This window comes from Dermochelys coriacea, chromosome 12 (genome assembly GCF_009764565.3).
Source record: "Dermochelys coriacea isolate rDerCor1 chromosome 12, rDerCor1.pri.v4, whole genome shotgun sequence".
NCBI lineage: Eukaryota > Metazoa > Chordata > Testudines > Dermochelyidae > Dermochelys > Dermochelys coriacea.
In genome coordinates, this window is record NC_050079.1 from 7,926,277 (window position 1) to 7,950,702 (window position 24,426).

Below are 24,426 nucleotides of genomic sequence, written 5' to 3' on the forward strand. Positions count from 1 at the left end.
TCTTCACTGGCAACACTTTAAATTAAACGGGGTATTTATAAAAAAAAAAGTGTTCAGACTTAGAAAATGGTTCAACGGATTCTTTCACCATTTGTTAAGATGCACGGTGCTAAGACATATTGATCACCAACACATTAACCAGAAAGAAAAGGAGTACTTGTGGCACCTTAGAGACTAACAAATTTATTAGAGCATAAACTTTCGTGAGCTACAGCTCACTTCATCGGATGCATCGGATGAAGTGAGCTGTAGCTCACGAAAGTTTATCCTCTAATAAATTTGTTAGTCTCTAAGGTGCCACAAGTACTCCTTTTCTTTTTGCGAATACAGACTAACACGGCTGCTACTCTGAAACCTGACATTAACCAGACCATTCTCTGAGGGACTGTTACAAAGTGCACGGAGACTGCCAATATACATTCTTAGATTCCAAGGCCAGAAGAGTCCATTGTGAGCATCTAGCATGGCCCCCTGTACAACACAGGCTGTAGGAACTTCCCTGAATTAATTCCTGTTTGCCCTACAGCAGGTCTTTTAGAAAAACATCCAATCTTGATTTCGAAATTGCCAGTGATCGAGAATCCAATTGTTGCGATGGCCAATAGTCCTCATTGTTCCTTATTGATTGTCTGTCTGAATTTGTCTAGCTTCCATTTCCAGTCATTGGATCTCATTTTCTCATTGCCAGCTAGACTGAAGACAATACCAGTCAGCATCATAAGCAGCACCCACAGTGCATCAGCTGCTTAACAAAACAGTTTGCTTGGTTAAAGTACCTCAAAATTCCTAATTGTAATTTATATCCAGGTTAAAAGCTGGAGGGCTGCCCGGCTAACTGGGGTTTGATCATCTTACACTGGTCCCAATTGGAGCAGAGTGACACAGGCAATTTGCCGCACATAGTGGCGTGCAAATGGATTTCTACCTGAGCACTGGGGCGTTGGCAGAGGAGAACTCGCTGTACAGGTAACATGAGCCATGAAGTGGTAACCCACCAGAGTTCCAAGGACACCGTGGCTTGGAATTGGGAATGGGGGAGCCTCATTCAGTGGGAAGTCTTGAAAGCCTCCTAAGCTCTTTCTTGGGCTTGTTAGAGGTAGCAATTTTTTTCATGCAATCTAAGTGCATATTCCAGCCACACAACAAAGGCCATTCACCTTTAACAAGGCAGACTTGCTCTGGATCAGGGAGAGAGGAGTCCCCCTTATGAGCTGTCTAGTTACCGTAGTGTTTTCAAGTGTCCATCACCACAGTACGGCCAGGCACAGCAGGGGACGGATTCAGTTTTGCATCTGAATTTTCCTCCTTCCGGTTCTTTTTTTTTTTTTTTTTTAAACACTCTTTCCTAAGTAAGACAGAAACCTAATGAAGACTGAGCCAAACTTCCCAACTGAGGACATTCATGGGTGTCTGAAATCAGGCAGAATGAGTCCACCCCACCCAGCTGGGGATGTCGCCTGGCCTCTTGTGGTGGGTGTGTGTGCACAATTCCCCAGCCCCTGACAGAATTGGGTAGTGGAATTTATGAAATCTGACCTGTTACAATGGAACATGGTTACAGCTCTTTCTCAATCTGCACCCCGACCCAAAAGCCTTTCCTTAGATTTCTTCCAGGGTTGGACTCTGCATTTGCAGCCGCTCCTTCCAGCTGTCTGTCTCTCTCTTACAATTTTTGTCTGTTTTCAGTTTCTCTGTTTTCTGCCTTCCCTCCCTTCCATTCCCGCACATGCCTGCTCTAAACAATACTCATCAAACGCTCCTGGGTAGGTTCACATATTCCTGGTAGTTTAGGTCGGGGTTTATCCTTACAGTTATGTTAACTGAAAGATGTGTTCACACCTATCGATCTCAATGAGGTTTTAACTCACTCCATAACAAGGTTTCACCTAGCTCCTAACATTACTGATAAAGGATATCTCTCATTGCTATTAGATATTTATATTATAGGAGCCCCAATTGGGATCAGGGCCCCCCATGATGCAAGGTGGTGCACGCATATATAGTAAGAGGCAGTCCCTGCCCCCAAGAACTTACAATCTAAAGAGACCTGAGCTGGGCAGACGAAATTTTAAAGGGCCAGGACTTTGCCATATTGAGGTTTTGAAGGTATACAGAGACGAGAGAAGTGGATGCAGAGGTATAGGTATTGTAGTCTTATAAAAATCCTTTCCAACTGTACGTTATATAAGGAAATAGTGAGAGGTGGGTTGTGTAGGATGTGGTTTTGAATACATAGAAGATAGCGAGTCTTACGGATTCAAGACTGTAATAATAGATCCAAAAGCTGCACACTGAACCACAGAAAACAGCCCACAATGTCCTTAACATTTCCATAACCACACTGTGATTTAGGCATATTGGTCCCAATTTGCAGTCATGTTTGGGCACACACAAATGCATGCCAATTTTATGCAAGTGCTTACTCCATGTGCACGCACAGTTCTGGGGATACAAGGATTGCATGGCTATCTAGCTGTGTGCATAAACCCTCAGTGCAAAATGTAGGTGTGTGTTGCACATGCACAAATTACAAGATATCAGGACCACTGGCAATAGTGACTCAGAGCCACATTCTGCCTGGCACCCTGCAGGAGCTACATGTTCCTATGAATTTGAATCTCAGGCTATGTCTACACTAGAAACACTGCAGTGGCACAGTTGCTGGGGCTCTTCCGGTGCTGTAGTAAACTCACCTCTCCGAGAGGTGATTGCTAAGTCGACAGAAAACTTCTTCTGCGTGAACTGTTCACACCCCTAAGCTACATCGCTGGATTGACCTAATTTTCCAGTCCTTAGGGTATGTCTACACTACAGTGCCTCTACCAGCACAGCTGCGTAATGTAGTGTAGTCCAGAGTGTAGATGCAGCCTTGTTGATGGAAGGGTTTTTCCCATCAGTGTAGGAACACCACTTCCCTAACGTAGCTGCATCTGCACGGGGAATAGATCAGCAAAACTGTGCTATTCAATGGTGTGGGTTTTCTCACATGCATGTCCAATGTAGTTGTGTCAACCTAACTTATAAATGTAGACCAAACCTTAGCTAGTCTCTAAATTCACAGACAGACTTATGCCTGGCTGGAGCCCTAATCAGGAGTCACTGTATGAACCAAAGGCTCTGAACCGGGAGTAGGCCTGGCTTTGGCAGAACAGCAATGCGCCAGGTGTCAGTGAACCAAGTCAACACATTCCTGACTGGACAAAAACACATGGATCTCTCAAGTAACTGTGAAAATACACATTCTTAAGGGATGGTACAAGAACACATCGACCCCTCGTAAGATAAGGAGGGGATGACGGGATAATGGATGAGGATGTTCTAACTAGCAGGTACAAGGGTGGTAACTAACATCTGGAGTGTAATACGTAACTTGTTTGTATCCATGTATAGAAGGAAAAGTCCTACGGGGGGCATTGCTGTCCAGCCTAGGGGACAGCATCCTGGTGTGCCGATTAGCCTGGTACCATTGTTGCAGGCACACACATGTGAGTGTACATGTAACCATTGAGCCAGGGCACTAGGTCTGTGCTTTGTTGACAATAAACCTGGCCAAGTGCCTTCGTCACTGAACACAGCCTGTGGTCTTTCTTGACAAATAACACTGAGGTCTCCTGAAGGGGTAACCGGCATTAACTGCCAGTGCAGCTGGCATCGGAGCGCCGAGCACAGCAGCATGGAGTAGCTGTAACAAGTTAGCATCCCTAACAACTCTCCTCAGCACTTAACAACACTAATGGGAACTTCCTAGGCAAATGGAGAGCATGGCGGCCTTCTGATCAATTATTTCTCTACCATGCAAAATCATACTTGGCCACTGACTTTCAGCCTGTCCCTGCCCAAGCACAGAGCCCTGCACAGCAATCAGCTTGCACTGTTCTCAGACACTCATTGACACCCCAGGTTTCAAAAATTCAGCTCTACGTGCTGTCTGCAGATTTCTTTATGTTGCAGAGCACAGAATACAAAGGGTTCATTTCAGCATTTTTATTTCTACTTACATACACCTTTGGGACTGATGCAGCAATAAGGTTAGAGCTTTCTATATAAAAGCTAACCAACATCCAGCAAGCTTCTTCTGTTGCTGCTGGCTTGTGGAACAGTTGCCTCCCAGCTCAGGAAGTGATAGTGCTGCAGCAATACTTACCACAGCCTTTCTCCATCTGCTGTAATTCTCTTCATGCAGGTGGGTGGGGAGATGTGCTAGTGGTTTGAGTTTTAGAAACCAAACACCATTCGAATGAGCGGTGCTCACTGATTTCTTTAGCGGTGTAACAGCCAACTATTAATACACGAGGCTTGGCATGACTTCCACGAAATGCATGGTGGGGTCATATGTAACTGGGGTGTGTGGAGGAGTCTGAGCCTTTCCTGATATGTTGGATTAAAGGCCTTGCACTGTCCTTTGGACCACAATCCATAGTCAGGAAACCAGGCAGCCAAATATTAAGCTTCACTAAATCAGCATAAAACCAAATGGGTTTCCTCAAACTAACTCTCAGTGAGGCCAGTCATTCAAATGCAGTGAATTAGCCAAAGGGGGTCATGTTATAATGCACTGGGGCTAGGAGCTTCTCTAGACTGGAAGAACAAATCAGTAGACCATTGGCAAATTCAGGGCTTATTGGGTTTATTTGAAACACGAAGAAGGAAATCAAAACCTTGGCAAATCGCTGAGACATGTAGAGAATGAGAAAACACAGTACAAGGGGGTTCCCTCACGGGGTGTTTCTGTCTGGGCTCAGTTTGCGGCCTACTCTATGGTGGTTCAGACTATTGCAATGTCCTGGTCTTTGGCTGCACCCCCAAGTAGGGTTCCCACCCTCCAGGGTTGTCCTGGAGTCTCCAGGAATTAAAAATTATGTCATGTGATGAAACCTCCAGGAATACATCCTACCAAAATTGGCAACCCTACCCCCAAGACAGCTACCACTAAGAGAACTGGGAAGCTCCTAGAATGTTATCCCCTTGCATTCATGCCATAGATACCAGGCTTACCTGTAGGTTGAGAAGGAGACTGAGTACTTGCTTCTGCAAAGCCTTCTTGTTCCTGGTTTAAATTACCTACAATTATTAATTTAAAATAAAATTAGGATATTGCCAGTGCCCCCCTATAACGTGCTCCAAATGGATTAGCCTCACCTGTTTGTGGCATTACCAGCCTGACAAAACCAAAGGTATGCAACATGCAAACACACACACAGTGCTGCAAAGGAAAGCCCGGTACAATGCCTGACTAGTGTCTGATAGTCTGCTGTGTTGCAAACAGGCATGGGGCACTGTGTCCCACCTCATATGTGCCCTGACTCACAGTTAATCTTTTGTTCCCAGAGAGGTGTGAAGCTTCAACTTTTACACAATGCAGTTTGCTCTGATGGGACTCACAATATTTGCAGTACTAGACTTGCGTCAGCCTAAATTTGACCGACGCTCTCATTTGTCAGGTAACCTGATTACTCCTGAATCACCTGGTTTCAGCACCACTCCAGAGTGGAAGCCTGGAGATTCCAGGCTGATGCTAAATTTTCAGTTTGCCATGGATTTTTGTATTGATGATACATTAATGATTAATGCATCATAGCTGTCAAGGAAAAGGCAGAGGTTTCAGCAGCTGTTGGAGAATAGTTCAGGTTTTTGTTATCCAGGAATGTGTGGGAAATGTTTTTGGCTTGTGAGATAAGCACAACTGCTAAGCTAAATAGTTAACAATACAGAACTTATTAGGTACCAGAGTAAACACCCCAAAGAAATAAACAGGTGTTTTATTTCACAGCTGTTGCTTTAGGCTGCCTGCCTGCAGATTCAGACAGATATCACTACACTGGTTTGTACGTGGCTTCTGTTTGGCAGTTTCTCTTCACAACCAGGACAACAAAACATTTTCCTTTTGAAATGAAAAAGACTCTGGAGCAAAGTTCTATGGCAAGCAGAGGAGCTGGGGAAACTTCTGCAGAATCACAGACCCAGTTCAAGGTAAATGGTGATCACTGTATCATTAGTGATGAGTGAATCTCCTAAGGTCTGGAGCTTTGGTCTGGATAAAGCTCAGCATTTATCAGAGAATCTTTGGTCTAAAAAACATTAAACTCCCAAGAACAGACTCTTTCTGCTGTCATGTCCAGCATTTGTTATTTCTGCTCAAGCTGGAAGTACAATGAGATCAGTTCAGTATTATGGTATTTCCATTTCCAGGGCCCAGCTGAAAGCAGGAAGCAGAGAGATGCATGTAGAAGGTCCTTGCATTGTACTTGCGTGGTACCAAAAACCACGAACAATGACTATTTTAAATGATTACTTAATATTTGTATTACAGTAGTACTCAGAGGCACCCATCACAATAATTGTATTAGACACTGTGAAATTAGGGTGACCGGACAGCAAGTATGAAAAATCGGGACAGAGGATGGCAGGTAATAGGTGCCTATATAAGAGAAACCCCTGAATATCGGGACTGTCCCTATAAAATCAGGACATCTGGCCACCCTATGTGAAATAAACACATAAAGCCACAACTCCTGATCTAGAGATTTTACAACCTAAGAAACTTTAAAAAAACACCCCCACTGAACTCTGAGGCTAAACGTTGTTTTAGCTTGAACTCTGGAAGAAAGTACAAGTCAGTTCTTCTTTTTAGCCTGTGGCTGGATTTAACCTTGTTCCCCTTTCCTTTTCTGTGTGGGTTGCTCCTGGTGCACTTGGCTATTCATGGAGGCAAACAGGATTAATGTGCCATAACAAGACTGCATGCATGACCAGTCTGCTTAGATGAGCTGTCAGTTATTTGCATATCTTCCTGCTAAGCAGGAAGCTGAGGGCCGAGGATATCCAACTGCTAAATAGAGAAGATACTCTCGGTGGAATCCTAGATCTACTGAAGTCGATGGGGCTCAAGATTTCACCCAATGTGTCAGGAACTATTAAATAAGAGTTTGGTGTCTGTAACACTCTGTGCAGTGGAATTCATTGTCAATGACGACAGCGTACGTGGAGTAAAGCCACCTCCCATATTCCGCTGGATCAGACTGGGAAGACTTTTCTTTTGATGTTTGCAAAGGGAGAAAACCACCTCACAACTTTTGGAGGGCTATAAAGTCATAAAGATTGTAGGATAAATTGTTCCAGCAGGTGGGAGATTCAATTATAATGATTTAAACAACAATATTAATATAATTATGCATGTGAAATAAAATGACTGATGTATACATTATAATCACTCTTTGTCCTCTCACCAAAGCTCTCAGGATCCTTATGGGGCAGAACACATTGTCATACCACAGTCCCAATTTGAACTAGTCAATGCTCTGAGTCCTTCCAAAGCGATTTTGCCTCTGTGGACATTTCCAGTTTGGGAACTGGATGTTCAGATCATTCAGAGACAGGCCCTGATCCTGGACGGTACTGCACACCCTCAACTCCCAGTTAGGTCAACAGGAATTGAGAGCGCTCAGTATCTTGCAGGATCAAGGCCAGAACGAGAAAAGTGGACACGGTCCAAACTGATCCATTTACTGTATTTCCATCCTAAAACATCCACTCCCATAATGCAAAATTCACTCCTGCCATTGCTCTGTTGAAGGCACTGGGCTGCACCAGGGACAAAGTTCGCCCATCAGCTCTACTAGAGCTAGACCTAAGATCAAATCCCAGTTCTTTCTCCTTTACCTTCTCCTGAGGCACTCATGAGTTGTATCTCCAGGTCCATGGGGAGGTTGCCTTCCATGCAGACGCACTGGATAAACTGCTTCCAAATGATCGGCCCTGCATTCTCAAGTGTGTCAAGGAGCAACAAGACCTTTTTTTTGCAGTCAGTGATTTCATCCACATGGCTCAGGTCCATGTGAGGGAGGAAACCTTTAGCTTTCATAAGCAGCCACTCAGGGGTATGACTCAGGGACTCTACCAGTTGTGGCTGAGCGTTTGCTATGGCCCTCTGGAGATCCATATCCTCCATCTGGGGCTGGAGGGAAGAAACCGGATAGGTTAGTCGTGGAGTTGGGAATAATGGAAACCTGCCTTCACCCTAAGACTTCCAAATCACTACTGCCTGGTGTTTGGTTAGGCTGCTTATACAAAACCCCATCTCTATTGTTCCCTTGTCCATCCATCCCCCGCCATTTGTCTGTTTCATTCACCTGTTGTATTATTGTCAGAACCCTAGACTAGGAGCTCTTTGGGGGAGGGACTCTTTTTGGAGTGTGTGTTTGTACAATGCCTAGCACAATGGCAAGCCAATCCTCGTTTTGGGAGGCTCGGGGGCTACTGTGCTAGAAATAAATAACAGAAGCAGAGTCATGTATAACTTCATCATCAATAACTTCACTGATGGGGCAAGTTGGGTCATAGTTCACACAGTGTCATAAAACCAAGCGGCTGGGAGGCTTTGGACTCCAGGAGTGGGGTTATATTTTCCTATTTGGGAGACTGATGCCGCCACTTTTAGTCACATGCCATTGACTTCAGTGGGAATTGTGACACATTCATGGCCCATTTGGTGACACAAAACCTGCCGTGTCCATGTTCTACTCTCACAATCTCTTCTGCTCTACCCCATTGAAGATCTCCTACCAGCATCCTGAGACAGTCACTTTCTTTCTAGACGTTTACATTTTCAAACGAAATTGTGGATTCTCCTCCATTTCCTGTAGAATTACCGGCCCCCATAGACATCACACTTTCAATACACATCGGTTCTCGGATGCATGTTTTGGGCATGTAAGTGGATGATGTGTCCTGTGAGGCCTCCTATGGGGAAAGAAGTGGACTGTTAACAGAGCAGGATATAAATACGCACAAATACAAAATGACATGTGCAATTACCAGCGTTTCAGATTTAGGAGCTCTGTCTAGGAGAGCAGCAGGGGACTGGGGCTAGTACTGGGCTACAGGACCTTTCATCTCCAGGTGAACAGTTCAAATCCTGCTCATGCAAGTGGTGACCAAAGTGTTTTGCCCTGTGAGGACTGGGCTGGGAGAAATGAGTTAGTAGACTCAGTCTAGCTCCTTACACATTGGGTTTCATGTCAGTGTGTGTGAGGCAATTTTATCTCGAGATTAGAAGAGGGCAGAACTGGATTCTATTTTCAGCTCTGTCACTGTGTGACCTTCCGCAAGACACTTTGTCTTTTTGTACCTCAGTTCCCACATGGAGATCACAGCAGCCAAGGTGCTCTGAGGCTTAGTTCATGCCTGGATGGTGCTTTCAGAGGGGCAGTGCTACAGAACTGCGAAGCTCTAGTAAAGCCACCAGCCCACCACAACTGATTTGTGGGTTATTTTGGCAGGGAGGCTAAGAAAGGAAGAGGCCATGGAGACTGAATTACCTTCTATCCCCTATTGGGGGCAGGTGCATCCCTCCAAGCCCAGGGCTGAAACATACCGATGGTGGCTCAGAGTGGGGAAACTTGTACTGTTACTCTGATACCCTTCACTAACATTATTTAATCTATTTTAGGGCTTAATATTGGCCCCCATCTCTGTAGGATCTGAGACTTCCCCAGGTAGGCTACCTATACTTTGGATTGGTCTCCTAGGCTACTCATCTAACATTTTTCACCATCGGTCATTTCACTTGCCAACTAAAAAGATGAGACTGGATAAATGAGTCCCGGCAACAGCCTGAGTGTGCATTTTGTGCAAGCCAGGGAACATTCCATTGCAGAATTTGTTCTGTGCAATTCTGGGAGCATAAAGATGATGGGAGAAGACGTGAGTGAGTTTGCGGATCATGGTACAGACTAAGCGCCTGATCCAAAGCTCATTGAAATCAATGGAATGACACCCCTCAACTTCAGGGGGCTTTGGAATCAGCCTTACAACACTGCCTCTATTTCACAGAGGATGTGTATTTTTTGGCACAATCAGATTCTGATCTCAACAGGTGGAAATGCAGGGATAAGCATTACTATTAACTCACTGATACAGAGTTTAGAGGTGTACAAGTATCAGGAGTGTTAAACTCTAGATGAAAAGGAGTACTTGTGGCACCTTAGAGACTAACAAATTTATTTGAGCATAAGCTTTCGTGAGCTACAGCTCACTTCATCGGATGCATTTGGTGGAAAATACAGTGGGGAGATTTATATACACCATATAAATCTATATATATATAATGTATATAAATCTCCCCACTGTATTTTCCACCAAATGCATCCGATGAAGTGAGCTGTAGCTCACGAAAGCTTATGCTCAAATAAATTTGTTAGTCTCTAAGGTGCCACAAGTACTCCTTTTCTTTTTGCAAATATAGACTAACGCTGCTACTCTGAAACTCTAGATGAGAGTTGCTGATGTAATTTGGAGTCAAACGAAAGTGAAAATACACAGACCTTAACTCCCCCACACACAAAACAAAACAAGCCAAACTGACCCTGAAATCAAGGGAGTTACAGCGGGGATGTATTTAACTCTGCATATGTGTGTGCGTGTTTGTGTGTAGAAATGAACCAAAACAGCCAAGTAGCATCTGTCAATTTTAGTTTGCCAATTTTAGTTTAGTTTAGTTAGTTTAGACACGGTCAGGTGACAGGATCCATTTCTCGGAGTTGTTTTTTGCTTTCTTGATCTCAGATAGTCATCTCTTTCTAGCCAGTATCAGGCATTTGTAGCCTTTCCCCCCCAGCTTCTTCCCCCACTATCAGAAGTGCTTTTGTAACAAAAAAACAACTGCAGTAATAATAATCTGACAGAGCGAGAGGGGGCACCGTTCTGCAGAAACCACCTTCCAATCCGGCCATTACTGACTGGCTACACCCTCGTTCCTGAGTTTGCATTAGACCCCAGCCGAGTAGCCTAAGACCCAGCAACTTGTCCCCGTTTGCTGCCCTCCAGTTCCCATGCAAGCCATGGACGAAGGCCGGGGTTTGACATGGAGCTGGGGGAACAACCCAAACCAGAAACTCAAAAGTGAAAGAAGGCTGATAGCTGGGCAGGCTGAGAGGGACCCTTGCTGTCCCTATGGGGCGACCTGGGTGGCTGAGCATTGCTTACCACTGCAGGCCAAATTGTCTGGCTTGGAAAGGACCACTCCCCCTTCCCCTCTCTCTATAATTAAAAGCGTACCCCACAACACCAAAATATAGGGAGAAGGGAACAGCCCCATCCTCAGGAATCCAGAGGAAAAATACCAGAGGAAATCTGTTGTCAGGCTAAAGCCAGAGAGGCACAAACCTTCCCCACTGCAGATTGCTCCCCAGAGGGTCAATCTGGTCGCCCCCCCCACACCCCAATTTGCTGCTTGGCTTGGACTGAGCATGCTCACATGGACTGAGCATGCTCAATAACACTGCTGAAGCTGGATGCCCTCACTCGGGGCCCCCTCCCCATCGGCAAGCATGGGGTCGCCTTTGTTGCCACCCTCTCCACAATGTCTCTTAGAACAAAACCAACCCCCCCGCCCCTCCCTTCCCGGTACACTGATGGGAACAGGATTGATCGGTAACATTCATTTATTTGCAAAAAGAAAAGGAGTACTTGTGGCACCTTAGAGACTAACGAATTTATTAGAGCATAAGCTTTCGTGAGCTACAGCTCACTTCATCGGATGCATTTGGTGGAAAATACAGTGGGGAGATTTATATACACACACAGAGAACATGAAACAATGGGTTTATCATACACACTGTAAGGAGAGGTTTCAGAGTAGCAGCCGTGTTAGTCTGTATTCGCAAAAAGAAAAGGAGTACTTGTGGCACCTTAGAGACTAACTTAAGCTTTCGTGAGCTACAGCTCACATCCGATGAAGTGAGCTGTAGCTCACGAAAGCTTATGCTCTAATAAATTTGTTAGTCTCTAAGGTGCCACAAGTACTCCTTTTCTTTTTACTGTAAGGAGAGTGATCACTTAAGATAAGCCATCACCAGCAGCAGGCGGGGGAAAGGAGGAAAACCTTTCATGGTGACAAGCAAGGTAGGCTATTTCCAGCAGTTAACAAGAATATCTGAGGAACAGTGGGGGGTGGGGGGGAGAAATAACATGGGGAAATAGTTTTACTTTGTGTAATGACTCATCCATTCCCAGTCTCTATTCAAGCCTAAGTTAATTGTATCCAGTTTGCAAATTAATTCCAATTCAGCAGTCTCTCGTTGGAGTCTGTTTTTGAAGCTTTTTTGTTGAAGTATAGCCACTCTTAGGTCTGTAATTGAATGACCAGAGAGATTGAAGTGTTCTCCAACTGGTTTTTGAATGTTATAATTCTTGACGTCTGATTTGTGTCCATTTATTCTTTTACGTAGAGACTGTCCAGTTTGACCAATGTACATGGCAGAGGGGCATTGCTGGCACATGATGGCATATATCACATTGGTAGATGCGCAGGTGGGTGGACTCCTCCTGAAGGTCGAAACAGCAGCCTGGACTTCTACATAGAGTGCTTCCGCCGAAGTGCACGAGCTGAAATTGTGGAAAAGCAGCATCGCTTGCCCCATAACCTCCGCCATGCAGAACACAATGCCATCCACAGCCTCAGAAACAACTCTGACATCATAATCAAAAAGGCTGACAAAGGAGGTGCTGTCGTCATCATGAATAGGTCGGAGTATGAACAAGAGGCTACTAGGCAGCTCTCCAACACCACTTTCTACAAGCCATTACCCTCTGATCCCACTGAGAGTTACCAGAAGAAACTACAGCATTTGCTCAAGATACTCCCTGAAAAAGCACAAGAACAAATCCGCACAGACACAACCCTAGAACCCCGACCTGGGGTATTCTATCTGCTACCCAAGATCCATAAACCTGGAAATCCTGGACGCCCCATCATGTCAGGCATTGGCGCCCCATCATGTCAGGCATTGACACCCTGACAGCAGGATTGTCTGGCTATGTAGACTCCCTCCTCAGGCCCTACGTTACCAGCACTCCCAGCTATCTTCGAGACACCACTGACTTCCTGAGGAAACTACAGTCCATTGGTGATCTTCCTAAAAACACCATCCTAGCCACTATGGATGTAGAAGCCCTCTACACCAACATCCCACACAAAGATGGACTACAAGCCATCAGGAACAGTATCCCCGATAATGTCATGGCAAACCTGGTGGCTGAACTTTGTGACTTTGTCCTCACCCATAACTATTTCACATTTGGGGACAACGTATACCTTCAAATCAGTGGCACTGCGATGGGTACCCGCATGGCCCCACAGTATGCCAACATTTTTATGGCTGACTTAGAACAACGCTTCCTCAGCTCTCGTCTCCTAATGCCCCTACTCTACTTGCGCTACATTGATGACATCTTCATCATCTGGACCCATGGAAAAGAAGCCCTTGAGGAATTCCACCATGATTTCAACAATTTCCATCCCACCATCAACCTCAGCCTGGACCAGTCCACACAAGAGATCCACTTCCTGGACACTACGGTGCTAATAAGCGATGGTCACATAAACACCACCCTATATCGGAAACCTACTGACCGCTATTCCTACCTACATGCCTCTAGCTTTCATCCAGATCATACCACACGATCCATTGTCTACAGCCAAGCTCTACGATATAACCACATTTGCTCCAACCCCTCAGACAGAGACAAACACCTACAAGATCTCTATCATGCATTCCTACAACCACAATACCCACCTGCTGAAGTGAAGAAACAGATTGACAGAGCCAGAAGAGTACCCAGAAGTCACCTACTCCAGGACAGGACCAACAAAGAAAATAACAGAACGCCACTAGCCATCACCTTCAGCCCCCAACTAAAACCTCTCCAACGCATCATCAAGGATCTAAAACCTATCCTGAAGGACGACCCATCACTCTCACAGATCTTGGGAGACAGGCCAGTCCTTGCTTACAGACAGCCCCCCAACCTGAAGCAAATACTCACCAGCAACCACACACCACACAACAGAACCACTAACCCAGGAACCAATCCCTGCAACAAACCTCATTGCCAGCTGTGTCCACGTATCTATTCAGGGGACACCATCATAGGGCCTAATCACATCAGCCACACTATCAGAGGCTCGTTCACCTGCGCATCTACCAATGTGATATATGCCATCATGTGCCAGCAATGCCCCTCTGCCATGTACATTGGTCAAACTGGACAGTCTCTACGTAAAAGAATGAATGGACACAAATCAGACGTCAAGAATTATAACATTCAAAAACCAGTTGGAGAACACTTCAATCTCTCTGGTCACTCGATCACAGACCTAAGAGTGGCTATACTTCAACAAAAAAGCTTCAAAAACAGACTCCAACGAGAGACTGCTGAATTGGAATTAATTTGCAAACTGGATACAATTAACTTAGGCTTGAATAGAGACTGGGAATGGATGAGTCATTATTCAAAGTAAAACTATTTCCCCATGGTATTTCTCCCTCCCACCCCCCACTGTTCCCTGATATTCTTGTTAACTGCTGGAATTAGCCTACCTTGCTTGTCACCATGAAAGGTTTTCCTCCTTCCCTCCCCCCCCCCCCCCCCCCCCCCCGCTGCTGGTGATGGCTTATCTTAAGTGATCACTCTCCTTACAGTGTGTATGATAAACCCATTGTTTCATGTTCTCTGTGTGTGTGTGTGTATATAAATCTCTCCTCTGCTTTTTCCACCAAATGCATCCGCTGAAGTGAGCTGTAGCTCACGAAAGCTTATGCTCTAATAAATTTGTTAGTCTCTAAGGTGCCACGGGTACTCCTTTTCTTTTTGCGAATACAGACTAACACGGCTGCTACTCTGAAACCTGTCAAATATTTCCCCATGTTATTTCTCCCCCCCACCCTACCCCACCCCCCACTGTTCCTCAGATATTCTTGTTAACTGCTGGAAATAGCCTACCTTGCTTGTCACCATGAAAGGTTTTCCTCCTTTCCCCCCCCTGCTGCTGGTGATGGCTTATCTTAAGTGATCACTCTCCTTACAGTTTTCAGAGTAGCAGCCGTGTTAGTCTGTATTCGCAAAAAGAAAAGGAGTACTTGTGGCACCTTAGAGACTAACAAATTTATTAGAGCATAAGCTTTCGTGAGCTACAGCTCACTTCATCGGATGCATCGAATGCATCCGATGAAGTGAGCTGTAGCTCACGAAAGCTTATGCTCTAATAAATTTGTTAGTCTCTAAGGTGCCACAAGTACTCCTTTTCTCCTTACAGTGTGTATGATAAACCCATTGTTTCATGTTCTCTGTGTGTGTATATCAATTTCCCCTCTGTTTTTTCCACCAAATGCATCCGATGAAGTGAGCTGTAGCTCACGAAAGCTTATGCTCTAATAAATTTGTTAATCTCTAAGGTGCCACAAGTACTCCTTTTCTTTTTGCGAATACAGACTAACACGGCTGCTACTCTGAAACCATTCATTTATTTGTAAAGACTTTGAATCTCAAGATAAATTGACTGATCTCTGAAGGTCTTGTTACCAGGCCAAGTGGGGTTTGCCATCACAATTCATCTTGATGCATCAGCTTAATTGGTTAATTTGTCCTCCCAACTGTACCAAACTCTTTCATTCCTCCCAAACTCTAGCAACTTTCTTAACTGCTTTGGATACTTTAGTAGGCAAATTCTTAATAACAGTCCTTACTTTCTATGCACACTTATTATGCCCGCATTCACAGAACTGCTGTAATTAAGTCTGTCAGCATTCCCATTCTAAATCCCGTTTTCAGGGTGTATAACTTGGAAATGAACTTTTGTTCTGTGTTGAAATAAGAACATAGGATCGCCCACAGTGGGTCAGACCAAAGGTCCATCTAGCCCAGTATCCTGTCTTCCAACAGTAGAACAATGTCAAGTGCCCCAAAGGGAATGAACAGAACAGGCAATCATCAAATGTGTCATGAAAACATGCTGGCAAAAGAGCAAATAAAAATAAACCCTCCAATGCCTCTCTAATAGTCCTTAGCAATAGAGCGTCTCAAAAATTTTCCAATGGAATTGTTTCCCATCAGGCAATGTCTTTTTGTCTAAATTGAACCTTTCCATGGGAATGTGTCAATTTCAACAACAACAGTTTGAAATTAAGCATCAAAAATATTTTGATCTTATCAGAATGGAACATTTTGATGTTTCATTTCAAGATTACTTTTCATTATGGAATTTATTTTATGTTATAAATCATGATGTAACATACCATTTTAAACGACATCGGAACAAAATATCAGATCAAAATATTTTAATGCTATCAACAAGGAAAATGTTTTGATTGACCCAAATGATTTTTTTAAATTTCATTTTTGAGGAAACTTTGATATTTTTATTTAAGTTCCGATTTGGAATGAATTCCCATGGAACGGAAATTTTAAGTTTTGGCTGGCTCTACTTATCAATCTTTGGGACACAATTATTTAAGTTTTCTACCACTGAGCAATTAAATTAATTTTACAATATAAGTGAGTGACCTTTCCTCAACTTTGATATACAGGGACTACTAACATAAGTAAGGACTACTCATGCAAATAAGAGCTTGTAGGATTGGACCATAATACCACAGAACATGGTGCAGGTACTAATGGAAGGTCATTAGTCCAAAACGTCAACTCTTGTAAATAGGAGGAAAATTGTACACGAAGAAGGGAATAACGTGTGACTACAGCTTACAGTACACAAGATATTTTAATCCTTTTCTCCATATACAGCACTGCAAAATAAATGCACAACGCAACCCAACGGGTAGTGAGGGCCAAAGATCTACGTCCTGGCTCCGAACTTGGCAGAGGGACCTTTTCAGTCAAATGGAAACATTTTGATTTTTATCACAGCCTTTGTAATGCTTGAGCAGCAAACCAATCAAAACATCAGTTGAAAAAGCCAGCATTCACGCTGCTTGCCCCCCCCCCCAGCATGAAACATAAAACCAAAACATGCAGCTGGCCACCATGAACCTAAATGCTGCACAGACACCGGAGAACATGTACTTACCGAGGGAGAGAAAGAGACACAAACCACCGCAGAAATGGACAGAGGACTCCGAAGTAAGAGAGTCCCAAAATTGTGTCCTCTTTAGCTTTGACCTCTGCACATCCCGGTAACTACTTGCAAACTACCACAAACGTACACCCTCACACTTCCCTTACTAACTCTGATAAGGCACAAGGCCTAACTAAAACTGAAAGTAAAAACGATAAGGAATTCCCCCTTGGAACGGCCCTTTCCTGTGTTAAAAACATTAGGAATTCATTCCAAACATATAGATGGGAGACTAGGTAAAAAGAGCATCCATCCCTAAAGAATTCACCCCAAGGAAATCAACCAGCCAGCCAGTCTCCACTGGTGCCAACCCCAGCTCAGCCATAATGAAGGTTATGCTGGTGGGAGCCTCAATGTACATGTGGCTCTAAAAGCACTGATGGGAATCTCCCCCTAAAATTCCCAAGCATGGACACAGCCTCAAGGAATTGAAAGGGAAGGTTCTAAAAGCTCAGGGTTCTCGCTTTGGATATGGCATGAGATTAGGTAAGAGACTTGGAGACTTGGGCAATTTGTGAAATGTTCCAGGAATCCAAAGAGGCTTGCATGCGTCGAAAGAAGGGTCCTGAGGTTATTCTGTAATAGTTAGCCACAGAATGACTGCAGACAAACAGCTTGGTAAAAGTCCAAAAGGAGATCAGATATTACTGTTCTTCCACCGGCACACAGATATGGTAGGCCAGATCCTCTGGTGCTGATTGAATCCAATGAAGCTATGCTGACTGATACCAAATGAAGATCCAGCCGAATATGTAGTAATAATACCTAGGATTTTCCCCAGTACATCTCAAAGGCCAGTATCATTATCTGTATTTTACAGATAGGGAAACTGAGACATGGAGCAGGGAGGTGACTTGCCTAAGGTCACCTAGCAGGCCTGTGGCAGTGCTGAGAATAGAACCAGGTCTCCTGGTTCCCGCACTGATGCTTTATCTACTTGGCCACACTAGCACATGGTGGAAACCACACAACATAATCAGGTAATAATTAGGTTCAGCAGCTACAACTCCAAGCTGGGATAAAAGGACAAGAGCTGCTGATCCTCGTGTTTCAGGAAGAAATACTTATGCCTGTGTCTTGTCTACGGGAATCTGGGAAGCAAATCTCTCACCACTCTGCTAGCACCAGAGCAGCTTCTCCGGGGTTAGCAAAAACTGGGAGCACTGGTGTAGGCACGGTGCTGGTGTTTTTACCCCAGTGTTGTCCGGACTTTCTCAGAGCAGGATTAGATGGCATGGTGGGGAAAACAGTGAGAGAATTCTCTAATATGGTCAATGAAGACTCTGCCTCCAGGGTAGTGTAAACACAGCTGGAGCTCACTTGTTCATAGCAGAGGGAATTGCAAGCAAAGCAGTCCCTGTGAGAGCCCCTCTACTTTAGAATAAATTCTCCCCACTCCCTCACCTCTGCCCTCACCCCACCAGAAATTGCCCTTGTTTTCTGATCTTTCAAGCACACCCCACCTATCTGGGCAGACCTGACAGATACAGGGTTTGAATGTGGGTGGTAGTTGAGTTTTGGGGTCTTTTGTTGACTGGCTGATTCTGTGCAGAAAAAAGGCAACGGCTTTGCTCCTGGTGTTACCTCCGTTGGCTGCACAGAGTCTGGGGCAGTTGTCTTTATGCTTCTATATTGACAATAAAATAAATAAATACAAATCTAAAGGGGAAAAAGTCTACCTTTCTGACTATCTAGAGGGAGCCGGTTCTATAATCATGGGACAGGAACACTAAACCCCTGATCTCTCTGAATTATATTTGGGTGGTCCGAGAAATTTGAAAATGCTCCTTTTATCAAGCAAATGGAGCCATACGAGAGAAAAAAAAGTCAGATCTGAAAGCTAACCAGGTTCCAGTTTATTAAATACATTCACAGATGTTAAGGCCAGAGAGGGCTATTTTGATCATTTAGTGTGGTCTCCCCCAGAACACAGAATTTCAGTTACTCAGTGGAAGGACTTATTCTTTTCTACTATGCAAGTGAACAATACTCAGCCCAGTAACGTGTGACTGCATCTTTTAGAAAGACCTCCGGGCTTGATGTAAAAACTTCTCCAGGTTGATAAGCAACATGCATTTCAAATCAACGCTCCCCGACTATTTCAGCCATTCGCTTTTTAACCAGTCAGGGTAAATGTTTAAATTTAAAATACAGTAAGATCTAGGGGGAGAGAGCTTGAAAGAGTGGCTGCAAAAAAATAACAGGGACACTGAGGAGTATTTTGCTAGCTGCAACACTGACCGATTTAGCCCCTGAAAGTTTCAGGGAACAGAAAATTAACCTGGCACGATTTTAACCCAGCTGTTTCAAGGAAAAGCTCTGTATGGGCTAAGCATCCTCGCCCACTGTCCTACCCTAGGACTGTCCAACCTCAGAAATCCCATAAGCCAGGCTCTGAACTAAAGGCTGTATTCTGGAGAGGGGAGGAATCGCTCTTCAGCATCGGTCTGCGGGCAGTTTTCATGCCCCACCCGCGGGGAGCCGGCTCACCTGCGTGTGCTGATGCGGAGAAGGGAGCCTCGAAGGCTCCCTCCGGGCCGGGGGGCTCAGCGGCCCGCCCAGAGACGGAGAAAGTCCCCGGTGGGGTCTGTTGCACCCACTGGCTAGCCTCAGCTCCATCCCCCGGGGCAGGGCAGGGGCCAGGTGCCCCTTGGGTTGCAGGACCGCGGGGAAGGGGTCCCAGCCCGGAGCAGGGTGAGATGGGTGGCAGCAAAGGCCCGGGCCCGCTCCTGCCCAGACCCGGCACCGGCTCGGGGGAGACACTCACCCCGCTCCGTGGGGCGCCCCTTCCTCCGGGCTCCCCGCTCCGTGCTCATGGCCCCGCTCCGGGCCCGGCCACCCCACCCTGGAGCCACCGCCCCCTTCGAAAGTGAAAATAACTGAACGGGTGCGATAGCGGGACCCGCTTCCGAGAAACCATGTGATCCGCCCGCTGCCCGCTGTCCCGGGCACCCTCTTCCAGCCGCGGGCCGCAGCCCGGGCGGGGGAAGCCCGGGGAGAACCGGGGGCTCCCCGCGGCCGCGCTCCGTCCCGCCGAGAGACGAGCCAGGGCGGCTAAAGACAGGGCTGCGCCTCGCTCGGGCTCCGGCCCGCCCCGGCCCCTCGCTTAATCCGAATTCAAAGACTCCCTCCGCAGGTGTAAATGCCCAGCGCTCCAAGGGGTGATGATCACTCGCCTTACAGTGCGTATGGTCACACCGGCTGTTTCATGTTCTCGGGGTATATAAAGCTCCCCACTGTATTTTCTACTGGATGCATCCGATGAAGTGAGCTGTAGCGCCCGAAAGCTTATGCTCAAATAAATGTGTTAGTCTCTAAGGTGCCACAAGTCCTCCTTTTCTTTTTTCCAAGGGGTTGGAAACCCTGCATGCAGCCTCCCAGACAACCCGGCGGAGACCTGGGCCAAACTCTTAAGGTGCCCAACTACGGGAGACGTTTAGTCCGGGACCCCTGGAAAGCAAAGCCCCGGCCTGGCCAGTTGTCCAAAAGCTGCCGGAACGGGCATTTTGCAGGTGGTAGAGGCCGGGAAATCGTGGGGTTGCAGTTGGGTTTTGGTTTGCGGCGGAGGCTTGCTTGTCTGTGGAGACGCCGCTCTGCAGAGTTGGTGTCGGTCAGGGTCCAGCTAGGCTGGGAGCAGGATCCCCAGCTCCAGGACGCACAGATGAACCGGAGCGGGGGTACTGTGAGCAGCGGGAGGGGCCCAGGATGTGGGGCGGGGGGGCGAGCCCCAAATGTTTTAGACCAAAATTGATTATGTTTCCCCCTGCAAAAAATTCCATTTTGTCCAAAAAAAGCATTTGTCAAACAAATATTCCAGTGAAAAATTGTCAATCCGCTCTTTTTGCAGAAGCCAGTGTCCCTGAAGTGGTGTGTCCAGCACAGGCCTGACACAGGAGAGGGAATAGGGTGACCAGATGTACCGATTTTATAGGGACAATCCTGATTTGGGTTTTTTTTCTTATATAGACTCCTATTACCCATCCCAATTTTTCACACTTGCTGTCTGGTCATGCTCAAAGAGAATCACAGATACTCTGACCAAGTCCTTTCAGCCCCCTGTGTTCCCTGGAAGATACTACCTCCCTGCCTCCAGGGGCTGGCTGGTTTAATTCAGTAGGGTTGGAAAGGCCTCTGAGAGCTCCAGATGCAAGGCCAAACCGATTATCCCCTCAACAATCAGCAGCAGAGAAGCCAAAAGTGCAGGGAGCCATGCACCCCGCGCTCCAAGGGCTTATCAGGTGGTTCTTCGTCTGCGGGCACTGAAACTCATCCCACGTGCTGGGCAGCAGAGGGTGAAGCCAGTGTTTGTGAAACCCTGTATGCCCAGGGGAGAGCACATCGCTCCCTCTCATGTGCTCACACCGCTCTTATTTGTTTACTCATTTAAAGCAAATCCGAAACCTCGCATGGCTGGCCATGGGCATGGCTCCTGGGACCCCTCCAGAGTATTTTGATGGTGAGCAGCACTCAGCAGGGTGTTCAGAAGACATGGTAAGGGGGAAAGGGAGTGTGATCTGCAGGAACACTTAGAAACCCAGCTGTCATTTGGTGCAAGCTGGGGACCCTGCTCTGCAAAGTAGGTTTCTAAGGTGTTACCTGTCAGCTCTGTCTTCTTGGGGAACCAAGCTGCAGTATACATCCTGTCTGACTCACAAAGGACACCCCCACCCCCAGCCTCTGCTTGAACCAAAACCAATCAGAAGCCTTACAAAAAGTATACAGAATGGAGAATAGAGATTCCAAGGCAAGAACCACACTGAACTCTGGCACCAGAAAAGCAGGGAAGCCCTGCATGATGGGGGGGGGGTCTCTGCTCCAGATGTTAATGAACCCACGCCTGCACACACCCAGCTCAGTACTTACCAGACCAGTTCTAGTAATAAATAAATTGGCATCCAAAATACTGAAGCTGCCTAATTGCATTGTGAGCTCCCTCCAAGGATCACCGCCCATAGCCAGGAATGATCAGCTCCTATTGTCTAGCCTGAAGAAAACAACATTGCTTTACTCCCTTGAGCCATCAGTTTACCCATAAACAAATCTAATGTCTCCCTTGAACCATTGTTGTTTCCCTACAAAAACCCCTACCCACGCTCCAGTAAGTATTCTGATGCCTGGATCCAAAATCTGCATCAGCTCCATTGGGACTTCATCTGCTCCTGACTGACCATGCTAGGGGCTCTGCCTGTCTCCAGCACTCCGGACCCTCAGCTACCCCCACCACCCGGGCCCCCCGCCTGGTTCAAGCTTCACGGAGTGGTGAGAACCCAACTGTCTCTCTCTCTCTCTCTCTCTCTCTCTCTCTCTCTGTTCTTTTTCCTACCCTAGGTATCATTTTCTAACCCTGACTTGTGCAATCAGTTATAGTTTTCTAAACCTGACTTTGGTAATCAAATTTAAGCTAGATTTAATATTGTAACAGTTTTGTTTGTTTGGTTTCCCTATGGTTATTACCTGCCAATAAATAACTTGTATGGTTAAGCTGGTTGCTTCCCCCCTCCCTCTCTCTTGTAATTTTGGTTTCCTCATTGACTCTGCAGCAACGCTCCTCTTACCTAAACTAAAGATCCCTGTAGCGCTCAAAAATCCTGTGGGGTTTGCTCATCAAGTGGATTACAACCAGAACAATTGTAACGTGAAGGTGGGGATAGGGACATGCTGAACCTGGGGCATATGAGGGTGACAGCTTGGAAGTGCTGCTTGACCCAGCCTGCTGAGTTCAGGGACATATAAGGGGTCAGCTTGGGAGTGCCGATTGACCTGATCTGCTCAGACTCACTCTGTTAATGCGTGTGAGTGTGTGTCCATCTGATTCTGGGACTGGAGGAACCCGGCCCTGGGGAACCTAGGTCCTGCAGGATAGCTCCATTAGGTGAGAACTTGCAGAAGGGAGAAGTGGAGCTCCGTGTGAAAACACCAGTGACACAAGCAGTACATTGATAGAAATATAGAATCTCACTCTCCCCAGAAGAGTAACCCTAATAAATGAGCATACCCCAAAGTAACGGGCAAATCTGGTAACAAAGGGCCCAGCTCCGCTTGGAGCAGGATCCCCAGCTCCAGGACACACAGACCTGTGCCACTCTGCTGGAGCCAGCAGGCGAGCAACGGGACGTAGGGTGGCAGTACGAGCAGTAGGTGAAACTATAGGCACCTAATGTCTGGGAGGGGATCCTGCTGGGGGGCTCACCCCTCCCACTTCCACCCTCTCGTTGGATCCAACCTAGTGCAGGTAGGTCTCCTCCAGCTGGGAACTACACCCTGCTCCACCTAAGGTTATGTCTACACTGCAGCGCAAGCAACGTGAATGCGGTTTATGTAGGCACATCCCAGTTACCTTTGGTTGAGCTAGTGCAGCCAAATCCAGCAGTGCCCCTCCCGCCTGGCCCATTAGCAGGGCGAGCCTGTTACAAGCAGCAGGAAGTTGCAGAGCTTGGTGTGCTTGCAGAATGGGGTTGGCCAGCCGCAGGGAGGGGGAAGTAATCGGAGTTGGAAACCAGCTTACTGCTGTTTAGGCTTATACAATGAACGTTGCTCCTGACCACGCTGGGAAGCTCCCGGCACTGCCTTGCAGTTTTTGTGTCAAAGTGAGAGATAAAGAGAAAGAGAGTCCTGGGATCCCAGCCACAGCAGCGGGGGCTTTATTTCATGTCCACAGTGTGTGCTGCTGGTTGCAAAAGGGATGACTTTGGGTCTGGGCTACGGGAGCTACTTAAAATATACAACACCCCAGTGAGAACTAGCAGGGTTCTCCCAGCACGAGCGAGACCTCCGAGAGGGCTATTGGGAAAAAGCTGCCTGGGAAAAAGCTCACCCCCCCTCACGCGGTGACTAAAAAGGAGTCCCAGCGACTGTTTGACTAAAACCACCTGGTGTCTCTGAACTCGCCGAGTTATCTCGCTAGCACCTTTCCTTGAACCATCTCAGCAGCAGTTAGTGAAGTTTCAAACCCCCCTGTGAGTTCAAGAAATTCCCCGATTCAACACATGGGGAAACTGAGGCACAGAGCTATGACAAGACTTGCTCACACTCAAACAAGGCCATAGCTGAACTGGGTGCAGAATCCAGGCCAGTCAGTGCCCAGTCTCTTGCGCGAGCCACTAGGCCACATGGCCTCTCCACATGGGTTTGCCACATAAATATGGAAGCACACCACCAGAAGCAGAAATGGATCCTCACATTTCATGACCCCTAGTGGGGGTGGAGGGGGTCTCAAACTTCTTGAAGAAACCCTGATTTTAATATGCTTTCGTGCAATGGGAGAGAGTTCCGATCTCCTATTTTTATTATTGTGATAACCCTGTGATTCTTGGCATTGCATTTAGTCATAGAATATCAGGGTTGGAAGGGACCTCAGGAAGTCATCTAGTCCAACCCCCTGCTTGAAGCAGGACCAATCCCCAATATCCCTAAATGGTCTCCTCAAGGATTGAACTCACAACCCTGGGTTTAGCAGGCCAATGCTCAAACCGCATTTAGTATTTGTTCCTCCTGTTTTGCTTTTGAGTTTTTTCCCC

General features: G+C 46.4%; 1 protein-coding gene across 19 annotated transcripts in view; it reads right to left on the bottom strand.

Annotated features, from left to right (window-relative positions):
* NLRC5 (NLR family CARD domain containing 5) overlaps nt 1-19,739 on the bottom strand; it is a 91,925-nt gene extending 72,186 nt beyond the window's left edge. For 10 of the 19 annotated variants that reach the window (XR_006275204.1, XR_006275203.1, XM_043495218.1 and 7 more), the window contains exons 1-4: nt 19,677-19,739; nt 8,602-8,739; nt 7,660-7,954; nt 4,996-5,061 (exon numbers count right to left, since the gene is read on the bottom strand). Coding sequence is in view for 17 of the 19 variants with exons in the window: in XM_043495218.1 (XP_043351153.1) it covers nt 4,996-5,061; nt 7,660-7,954; nt 8,602-8,709 (469 nt within the window). In the remaining 2 variants the exon portion in view is untranslated. Of the gene's footprint in view, nt 1-4,995; nt 5,062-7,659; nt 7,955-8,562; nt 8,740-16,861; nt 17,040-19,676 lie in introns of those variants that run through there. The other 9 variants (XM_043495227.1, XM_043495228.1, XM_043495224.1 and 6 more) reach the window with 3 other exon arrangements.
* Between the last annotated feature and the right edge of the window lie 4,687 nt (nt 19,740-24,426).